The following is an 11,721-nucleotide window of genomic DNA, read 5'->3' as shown; positions in this document are numbered from 1 at the left end:
ATAACTATCCTATTTGCTTTGATATGCATTACATATCAAAATAGTTCTTCGTAACTTTTACTAAGTCAGAATACGTTTAACCACACCATATTTGAGAACAATTCTCTATACCTATGGCACAATAAGTCTAACTGATCTATGCAGTGGAAAAGTTATAGATTAATGCTGTCTATACGTTCCAAACTATAACCCCATATATGTAATGTAGCGGAGCAGTCGTTGTTCACGGAGTGGGCTGAATTACGCAATTACTTTTCATGTTGCTGCACTAAACTTATTTCGTTCATGCGTTTGACCTGCCTGTCCACGCGGTGCTTGGTAATCTTCCTATGGTAAAGTTCCTTGTAGACCGAGCGATCAAATCTTGTTTCAGTATTGCTTTCCCCCTTCCTCGCCGTTAATGGATCCAAAGGATAAACAATGGAGTCTGGATGGGGGTTGTAGAATGTCACTATTGATGTCCTCCGGACACTCGAATTCACAGCAACTTGATGATCTCCGCTCTTGAAAATACCATCACTCAAAACCTGCAGCATCAATACAACAATATATGGTGGTATTACTATTTCGTCTATTTTCATTTAACAACTCAGGTTGACCTGCAGTGTAATATATTTATTCTTAAATTCAATGAGTACATGTAAATATATTTTCATATATTATAATCCTGAGGTGTAGATTATTTTGTTATATGATATATTCATTTTTTATTTATTTTTAATTTCAATTATGATATATTTTTATATATTAAGTTACTATAGTATAGATAAATTTGTTTGATAAATAAGGTCATGGTGTGATTATTGTAATCTCTCTGTTATATTATTTATATAAATTTATTGGTAAAAACAGAATCTAATTTTTTTTGCTAGTTGTTTTTAATGCGATTTGGAAGCTTTTCGGGTGGGTTTTTCTTGTCTAATTTCCTTAAAATCAGGTAATAATTTATTCAATTGACAAGTTTGATGGGCAACCCCTGTACAATCGAAGTGCCTTAGGGGTATCTCAGGGCACTGAATCCACATATAGAGTCAGAAAAGCAATTTAGATAACACAAATCATGATTTCACCTCAAAATTTTCTTCAACGGGAAAGTCCAAAAAATCACACTAAAGACAGCTATCAATTCTCTTTAAACAATTTAATAAGTTATATAGATTAAAGACAGCTATCAATTCTCTTTAAACAATTTAATAAGTTATATAGATTAAAGAAAGCTATCAATTCTCTTTAAACAATTTAATAAGTTATATAGATTGAACATAAGTTATATAAATTGAATATGAAAAAGGTAAACATTAATTGATTATTTCACTCGTTATAGCTTCCTAAGACAATAGGTATATTGTAATTAGTTTGTTAAAATAATCATTGACTTTCAATTAATTGGTTTTAAGAAAAACATTTTTTTCTGAAATTTAATGATAATTATAAAAAATTCAAATATTAAACTAAATATTTGTGGTTTATACAAATAATTTTTTAGTTTTTTATTAAATTTATATTCCAATTTTATTATTGGCTAAGAACATTGACATGACTAATATTATGGGATTTAAAATTCATATGTCAAAATATATCAAAATTTTAAAAATTAAAAGTTATTTTCAAATAACTTATTTTTACTTTTCATAAATAAAATTAAATATGTATAAAGTGACAATGTATATATATATTGGATAGCGTGTAGCAATTAAATTTTTAAAACCATATTCTAAAATAAAAATATCAATCAATGGCATTTCTATCTCTGAGAGTATGAGTTAATATGGTTTGAAGTTTCGTGTATATTCTTTGTGCAGATAAAATATGGACATATTAGACACTGTATTGACGATTTAAGTTCAATGTATAAAGCTTCACCGCAATTTTAAAATGAAAATAAACACTTCTCCGAAACATTATTGCCCTTTAGAGTATTCTCACACTCCAAAGAAACAATAAAGACCATCACAATTATAGCGATAATATATCTATATCTATATATATATATATATATATATAACATGGTTGGCAGTGATTAATGGCTTTTAAGAATATAAAATGTGATGAGTGATATTTTCCTCGGTAATTTAACTAATTTAACTTTAACTTATATTATATTTTTTGATCAAGCTACTCTATTTTTTTGTCAGATTGATAGTAAATTAGTTTTTATTATTTATAATATGTCTATTTTAAATGAAGAAAATAAAAATATGAAACAGATAAATAAGTCAATAAAAAATTCTTATGAAAAAATTAGTGCCATCATATAGCTATTTTTTTTAATCAAAGTCTAACTACAATGAAGTTTTTAAGTTTATAGACTACATTAAATTGACTTTCTGATCCAGTCAAATTTACTATACTTATTTTTTTTTTTTTTGTAAGTTGGGGCGGGACCTCTCTGATTTACATGTCCATTATGTACCCCTCTATGGGGGAGGGGTAGCCCAAGATTTGAACCCAAGACTTCCGCTTCGGTGAGACTTCATTTCCACGGCCCTTGCCGCTTGAGCTACCCCAAATATACTACTATACTTAATTTTATTCAAATATATAATTACTCTTTTTTATTATTTGTAAAAAAAAATTGTTTCACATAGAGAAAAAAAAAAAAAAAAAAATGTAAAAAGTAATAAATAGGTGAAAAAAAACTAATAAATACATGAAAAAAAACTTTAGCTATATTTATTATGGTAATTAAAATATCATAAATTAGATTAACTAATGATTATTTCTATATTATTCATTTTGTTAATTTCAATTTTACTTTTAAACTTTTTAAACTTTATCAACCGGTTGTAACCATTGCATCCTATGCATATCTAAAATTTACAATCAGAAACCAATAAATATAAACACTCACATGCATTTGGTCTCCGATATTTACAACGAAAGCTCCATCAACGGGTTCCACTGTAGCCCACGTTTTACCGTGGTCTTTTGTGACTTGAAGCCCTCCGACTTTGTCTTGCAGTAAAATGGTTAAAGTTCCTGGATCGGTATGTCTCTCTAAGCCTAACTCCGGGTGGGGGCAAATCGGGTAGTAATTCAAGACAACCTTCTGTTTGCCCTCCCCACAGGCTTTTTCGATTTCATCTACTTCAACTTGTAGCAATTCTGAGATTAGCGCAAGCAGCGTGTTCGTCAACTCCAACATCGCATCACTGTATTTGGCTAAAACTTCCCTGAAACAGTAACGGTTCAAGAATCGAGAAATACATTCTCGTATTATTGGAGCATCCACAACGTGAAATATATAATCTATATAATCATAACGTATGGTTACCTGAATTGAACTGGCTTTGCAGGCCAGCTTTGGATGTCCCGTGCCGGGGAGCATGTGGTGACGTATTGTTCTCTCCAGTCCATCGAAGGCAATTCGTTGATAAAACTCCCGTTTCCGTATCCCAGGAACTGCCCTTTCGATATGGCGTACTGCTTCTTCTCTTCCACTGGAATCGAAAAGAACTCCTGTGCACAACGCATCATCTGAGAGTTCAGTTCTGCTGGGACGCCGTGATCTATGACCTGGAACATTCCCCACTCTTTGCACGCCGCTCCGAGTACTCTTATTAACTCTGCATGCTCTGCTCCTCCGGTTGCTGCATTCGCAAGGGAAATGACGGGCACCTCTTTGCTGAAATCGTCTGATGCCACACCTGGTCGTTCATCCTCATCATTCTTCACGTAATTAACAAGAAAATCCTTAGTGCCCAGTTCGGCTAGCGATTTCACAGTCTTCACTTGCACAACTGTTTGTCCCATTTCGCTAACAATCAGAATAAAGAAAAAGCTCAAAGGGCAGGTTTGGCTGGAAATTATCTCATAACCTGTGTTCTCCCATCTCCCGGAGGGATAATTTAAAGCAGCCTGTGCATACTCAGCATCGACGTGCATGATGACGACGTCGATGATTTCATTGACAACGACCATGAATGGATAAACGTTGACATTAGTTAATTTGAATACTTCTGGTTGATTTTTTAAGTGTAACACTTTCCGGAAGAATACGAAGAATATAAGTAATGAATATAAATAATGTGATAAGTAAATAAGTAATTGTAATTGTTTTAAAAGGGGTAAGAGAGATAAATAAGATTGTTAAATTGGAATGTTGTATTTTGATTTGAAATAATAATTATTGTATTAGATTTAGGTTGTTTAGTGTATTTGTCTAAAATTGGTAACACACAATTAAAATAATAATTGAAATATTGAGATAATGAAGGTACACTGAGATGTAATTTACCACATATTTTATCAATGAAAAATTTAAAACCATTGTGAAGAAATATTGATTTTCTAAAATGACCAATTTCTATTAAGACCTACATACTAGCATAACCACATTAATAAATGTGTTTAATAGATGTATTTTACAACATATTTTACCAACGAAAGATTTGAAACCATTATGAAGAAATACTTATTTTCTAAAATGGGCAATTTCTACTAAAAAGAACATACTAGCAAAACCACATTAATGAATGTGTTTAATAAAAGCCAATAAACTCATATCGAACACATATATCAATTATCAATAAAATTAAGAATTAATGTTAATACTATTATTATTAATAGTACTAATGTAAAAATAAAACCATAATAATAGTAATAATAATAATAATCATATAACTATTACTATAATAATTAATAATATTATATTAATTATTATTATTACTATTATAATAATAATTACTATAATACTAGCAATTTCACCTAAAGGTGAAAATGAACATCGAAGCCATGCTTTGGGCGCAAAGGCATCGAAGTGGAGACCTATAATGATATAACTATAAAAAAGTAGTGAGCACCGACCACGATATAACTATAAACAGGTAGTGGGGACCGATAACGAAATAACTATAAACAAGTAGTGGGGACCGACCACGATATAACTATAAACAAGTAGTGAGGACTGACAACGATATAACCATAAACAAGTAATGATGGTCCACCTATCAATAATTGAAATTTCTAGTAAACAAGTAATAGTCGTCCACGTGTCAATAATTGAAATTGCTAATAATAAACATTCACATTTATAGTCAGTTTCTCTCAATCCTCACCACAACGTTAGTAACATGAAACACAATTTGCGAGGCCCCCAAACTCTGTAACATGAAACATAACTGTTCAAACCGCAAACTCCCACTCTATCCGGCTTCATCTCATGAGGTAAGGTCGATTCCCTGATCTCCATACTTTGGTTCCCTTGAGGATGTAAGAAATATTTTAAATTCTACATGATTTATAATATAAAAGGTAGGAAATATTTTAAATTGGATTCTCTTTTAATTTTATAAAGAAGGGTTGATAGAGAAAGAGATAATCATTAAGGGAAGAGACAACCATTTAGGGTTTTCGAAGGAAGACACCACACACTTGTAGGTGTTAGAACTCAAAGCCACTAATAAATTGATAGTGATATGTAAAAAAATAGAGATACATATTCAATGTAGATATACATACCTATGATAAAGTAAGAATAAGATAGTGAATAAAATTGAGGGAATAATTCAAATGACCTAAGAGAGTTGTGGACATAGCTCCCTTTAAAGTCCATTGAAAAGTTTCTAGTAGCAACAATGTGTAAATTAAGAAAGGCTTAAAAAACATATATATAAAGAAAAAAAGGTTTAACTTCGCAATAACAATATGAAGAAAAAATAGTGCTAAAATGAATATATATTTACTAAATAGTTGGTGGTCCTAAGAAAAAATAGTGCCAAAATGAATATATATTTACTAAATAGTTGGTGGTCCTAGTGTCTCAAGTCACTTTAACATTTTGAAGAAATCGTTGCCATTCAAAAGAAAATCTTTCCATTTCCTTTGTTAATGCTTTGTTCCTGATCATAGTGAAAACATATTTCTATCTGAAAGATGGGAAGAAAAATGTTTTTATAGAAACCATCATTTGAAAATAAGAGTGAGACTACACATCTACTACAATCGGAATCTCCTACAAATATTTGTACAGAAAAGCACGACAAAAAGCATGCCTAATCATTGCAGAATATTTGAACACCATATCCATGTTGACATCAAGATAATTGCTTAGAGGGGAAATGTTATTTGACTTCAAAGCAATTAATAGGCCAAAGTCACTTGTGTGCCAACATAATGCAATTCTTACTGGTCTAGTGGGGCAAAGCAATGCATTCGATAAGCCCTATAAACTTATATGAATATGCACGGATTGTTGTTTAAATATATCCCAGTTAAGCTTTTCAAGTTTTTGAAAAAATAATCCAAGGTGTTGTTGAATTCATTGTCATTCAGAAAGGCCACTTTGAAGAGCCCATTGTGACCACGGAGCATTCTAGTGAATCCATTCTACTGCAGGGACATGGGGTAGTTGAAGATTTGAGTTGTTGAGATTTTCAAGAAGCTTATCTCTCAAATTGAGAGTTTGCATAGAAATGAAATGCCTCTGACAAAGCCTCCTTGACATTGTATGTGACTTAGAACCCGGCAAGCATGGTTGCCCTTCCCGTCATGTTATATCTCGATTTAAAATAGATCTTTTGTAACCATTGACCATACTGTAGAATGTGCAATCAATAGTCAATTTCTCAATTCACTAGACACTTTAATAGTTTATTTTATTTCACTTGTAACTCTTTATCCATATTGAATATATATTTGTGCATTAAGTACTTTTCAATTAATACTTTTAAATTAATCTAGATTCATCTAACTCTAGATCTACCAAGCATCAATGAAAACACGTAAATAACTTGTAACAAAAAACAAAATCTTTTATGCTATCTCCCACTATGTCACACCAATTAAAGAAAAAAATTAAAAAAAAGTGTGCGAACATTGGATTCAACCTATCAGTGCAGGCTATTGCTCAATCTACAAAAGCTTCAAAAATCCCTCATAAACTAAATTATCACATCTTCCTATAGCCAGTGATGCCTCCAATTTTTTTTTTCTTCGTATCACTCTTATGACTCTTTTATCACGTAGAACACTTTTGTGGGTTGATCAAAGTTCAAACACAGGAGAAAAGGCAACAAATAGTTTCCTATCCTAAGTGATGCCTACGAGGATTTCATTTCTATAATGTAATTTGTTTATATATAAGATTTGTAAATGATTATTAATTTTGCTGACACTGAAAGTTACACATATGGGTTAATATTACTTTTATTTTTAGCTTTGTTAAATATTGAATTGTGCACACATATCCTGACACCAACATTACAAGAGAGATGGATGTAAAGGTCACACATATGGTTTACTATTACTTATATATTTAGTTTTCTGTTAGTTATCATATTGTTCTGACAGATGATGACCCTAGAACATTTTTAGTATAGCTCGAGCTCTGCTTCAGAAAATATTCCTGTTTTTTGATTTTTTTCTTAGTGAATCATGTATGAGCGTGCGAACAATAAGGCTATTTAAAACTTGTGAAAAGACTTTTTGTAACCCTAGCTAAGCTATTCTGATCTGGGAGTAACAATGCAACTTTCTATTTGCTTAATAGAAAGTTTCCAACCTTTTCCAATTTATTCTTTTATATATATCGAGAAAGAGAGTCCGGAAATTACTTCCAAATTGCTGGTATAGACACATATCTATGTATATTTTGATTTCGATTTCTCGATTTCTCCTCATATTATCGTTTTTCTTGGGAAAAAAATAATAATAGAATCCATGAGTTGTGATCTACCAGCTACTTGCAGCTGTTGCTATAACAATGACGATTTTAACATAAAAAAACATCTCGCCAATAGAGTTTAGGAAATGGTCAAATTTTATTATTGACATCAAAACAACATTGATATTTACAAAAAATATTTTTCGGGAAAGATCACATGAGACATCATTTATCGACCCGTTTCGAACCAATCAATATGGTTGATATTATCATTTTCTTTTTTATCCTGCCACGCAAAAAAAAGAATCTTTGCTAAACCTTTGATAGTAACCTATCGTGTTGGAAAAGGCAAGTCAACTCTTCAATCAATTAAAAGAAAACAGCATATTTCCACAAGTAGCAAAAGGAAAGGTTATTACAAGTCAACTCTTCAATTAAATAAAAGTAAACATATTTCCACGAGTAGCATAAGAACAGCTGTGAGATTGGATACATTATTTGTGAAATTTACATAAATTAACAATATTAATAAATGGAGTGGTGTCATGACACTTTTTTGGAAATGGATGGAAGTGGCCATGGATGGCGGTCATACATAGCATGGTGACAGTTATTATTAAATTAGTTATGATTCACAATTTTATATAATATAAATATTATTGGAAAATAATAAATTTTATAAAATATATAAATATATATAGATATAAAAGTATTTATTTTTTAACAATATTGTAAAATTTTGTAAGAATATAATGGATATATTAAGTTGGCATAGATTTTGATTTTATTAAAAAATTTTAAATTTATAAATCAATATTAAAAATATGATAAATTTTTTGTAAAAATATAATGGATTCATCAAATTCATCAAAATGTCAAACGTGCTAGGTAATATTGAAGAGGCATTAAACTCTAAAAAATTTAAAGAAAGTTTGTAAAAATATAATGGCTATACCAAATCACAAAGATTTCAATTTTTATAGGTAATATTGAAGAGGCATTAAACTCTAAAAAATTTAAAGAAAGTTTGTAAAAATATAATGGCTATACCAAATCACAAAGATTTCAATTTTTATAATTTTAACAAGTATGTAAATCATTAACAATGATTTTGATATTGATGAATAAGATTCCACATGAACACTTCATTATCTCGTTATATTTGGTTACCTCAATAGATCTTGATATCTGGTTGCAACTTTAATTTTTAATTATAATTTGGTTATTTAAATTTCTAGTTTAACAAATGCTTGCACATAACCTTTTAGCTTTCAAATTGGTAATTTAACTTAAACTTCGAATTAACATATAAAAATGAACATAAATAGTAATTATAACTAGTTAATGAACATGAACAAATGTTTAGTTGTATATGTACTATATTTAATAATTCTTTGGAAAGAGAAAGAAAAGAGATTAATAAAAGGATTGAGAGGAATAAAATTTCTTGTCATGCTAAAAAAAGTTTGCACCTGAAGAGATTTGACCCTCATGATAGATTCGAAATTAGGATGCATCTAAGTTAGTTTAATTATTAATTATGATTATAAATATAATATAATTATTATTTTATTTTATGTTTACCTAGTCAAAATGTTAAACAAGACATTACAACATACCATTAAGTAAAACATAAGGCCCATCTAATCTTTCCTAGGCACATAAAGGTTGTATTAGACCTTTACTTTTGCACTTAATAATATTTTCTTAGCTTAAATGAGTACTTAGAAAAGTTAATGGGATTTATTATGATTTATGTACCTAATGTGATTATGATGTAGGATATTGAGATTATTTGGAATAGATCGTTGTAACAGCCCAAAATAAATATCTAATTAACTTATTAACATTAAATTTAAATCAAAGTGGCACTTACCTAGTGAAACAATCATGTAATTAATTAACTAAATTCATACTATGAATAGTGCTTACCTGTGATAGAAATAGGCTTACTGCAACAAAATTTTGGGGACGACTCTCCACCCAACCGTAGGCTCAATTGTGCAAGGATTTGCTACAACCGGCCACCCCCGAGCCCTCAATCAATGTACCACTGCCAGTGACTCTTATGTCTTAGAACACCATTCTCCCAACAGAATGAAAGATAGAATCTTGGAAAGATGGAATGCCTCCCATCCTCCTCACCATCTATAAATAGAGCAAAAATTGGATGGGAACCATATGCACACACTCCATGTGTCTACATGTGACTTTGATTTTTTTAGCTTTCTTGTTTTATTTCTTTACTTTTCTTTTGATTTTTACTTGTTTTATTTTCTTCTTTTTGATAGCTTTACTGATTTTTTTATTGTTTTCTTTGTTTTATTTCTATTTATTCTTATTTAGAACTTTAGTATAGTTATTACTATTTTTTTTTTTTTTTTTTGTATATTTTTAAATATCATTTATTATCTAATATTTATGATTTATTATTTTTATTATTTATTATTAAGTGATTTATTATTTATTATTTATATTATTATTATTTATTTGTATTATTTATTATTTATTATTATTTATTATTTTAATTATTTATTATTTATTATTAAGGGGAGGGATATTACATACTCTCCCCCTTTAAGGAACTTCGTCCCGAAGTTATGTTAAATTATGTATTATTTATTATTTTATTATTTATTATTTATTATTTTATTTACTTCCTGTTGCCAACACCTTCTACTGAACTAGTATAACCAGCAGGCATCGAAAGTCCCAAACACCTCGGGAAATCTCAAGGAATCTCTATCCTTTTTCCCATTTTCGGCACCAGGCTAAGCCTGACCCGGTCTGTATCCTAGTCCAAGGCTGGCCCCAAGGCTCGTGCCTTACTCAGACCTCATCTGCCCCAAGGCAGGCATCCGGTCTGGTACTCAATGACCCCAGGCATCTCGCAAGGCTGGCCCACTCCCTCCACAACTACTAAGGCGCACAGCCCCAGGCATCGAAGTCCTTTACATCCCTTCCAGACTTCGGCATCCCAATCCAATAACAGGCACCTAGCCTAGAACATCATGCACTTGGCCTCCTCAAGATGGTCCCATAGCTCTTCTAGAGCTATCCATCAAGAGCTATACACAAGACAAAGGAACCACTGGCATATGTAATGTTGATTGAGTTTTGTCCCAGCCCATATGGTGTTACTTATTCTCCCTCGTGCGTATGGGCTCGCACGAGATCATCAAATAAACCGGCCCATTTTTGGAGTCCTGTGAATCATCACATCTCCACATGCATCCAATGCATTAACCATACCATCATAGTATCATAGGAAATAATCCACATGCCAACTCTTGCATGTCATCATAAGAACATTCATCTTTGTTAATTGCAACATTATGAATAATAAGGAACTGCATGCTCATGCATGTCATAGATTTGTACGGAACTATCGCATGCTTCAGTTATACCATCAACATAATTATAATAAAGACATATCATGACCTCTCATAAATGAACCACATGTCAATAATCCTCATATTATAGCATCATAATTCCTATGCCACGTTATGCATATCATATCCATCATGAGTATTGAACATTAAATACCTATCATCACTTAGTAAATGAATATGTCAATATATCTTGACATAACATCATAATACCTTTGCATATCGCTACTATCGTATGGATACCTTATCACTATAAGAACCATATGTACATCATTATCTTCCTACCATGATAGCATGAAACATCATCAATATGTTTTCATCAAGTTGTCAATTACTTTTCAATAATCAGTTCGACTTCTTTCTACTAGGTAGTTGAATATTTACACCAACGGTATAATCTTCTAAGTACATCGTTAAATTTCACATGAGCCTCATCATCTTGAGTTTTAATCTCTCATCATATATTCTTCCTAGTGATAGCATCATTATTTAAATCATCTATCTCAAAATTAAAATCCTTTGATTTTACATCCATTTACCCTTTGGCTTATTGATTCCCATTCCTATTACTTGCAAGGATTTGTTAATCCATGTTGACTTATTTAACAATCAGCGCTTCATCCACAGAAATATTTTCTAATCTCGTCGAGTTCGTAAAGTTCGTAACTCAATACCACTTGATTGCTTTATCATAAACTCAGTTTCATCAGGTTGGGCAAAAGACTCTTT

The 11,721-nt window shown here is 30.9% G+C and overlaps 1 protein-coding gene across 1 annotated transcript; it reads right to left on the bottom strand.

The window, feature by feature from the left end:
- Window positions 1-248: 248 nt before the first annotated feature.
- Window positions 249-3,921, bottom strand: LOC149226132 (naringenin,2-oxoglutarate 3-dioxygenase-like). Its single transcript, XM_089380114.1, has 3 exons — window positions 3,275-3,921; window positions 2,852-3,173; window positions 249-527 (listed from the first exon to the last, which is right to left on the bottom strand). Exons 1-3 carry the CDS (start codon window positions 3,919-3,921, stop codon window positions 249-251), a joined length of 1,248 nt encoding a protein of 415 aa, XP_089236240.1.
- Between the last annotated feature and the right edge of the window lie 7,800 nt (window positions 3,922-11,721).

Source organism: Pinus tabuliformis, chromosome J, assembly GCF_031772625.1.
Source record: "Pinus tabuliformis cultivar Carrire ecotype Pingquan chromosome J, CPIR1, whole genome shotgun sequence".
Taxonomy (NCBI): Eukaryota; Viridiplantae; Streptophyta; class Pinopsida; order Pinales; family Pinaceae; genus Pinus; species Pinus tabuliformis.
Note: the sequence above shows the minus strand (reverse complement) of the source record. Positions and strands in the feature narration are given on the sequence as shown.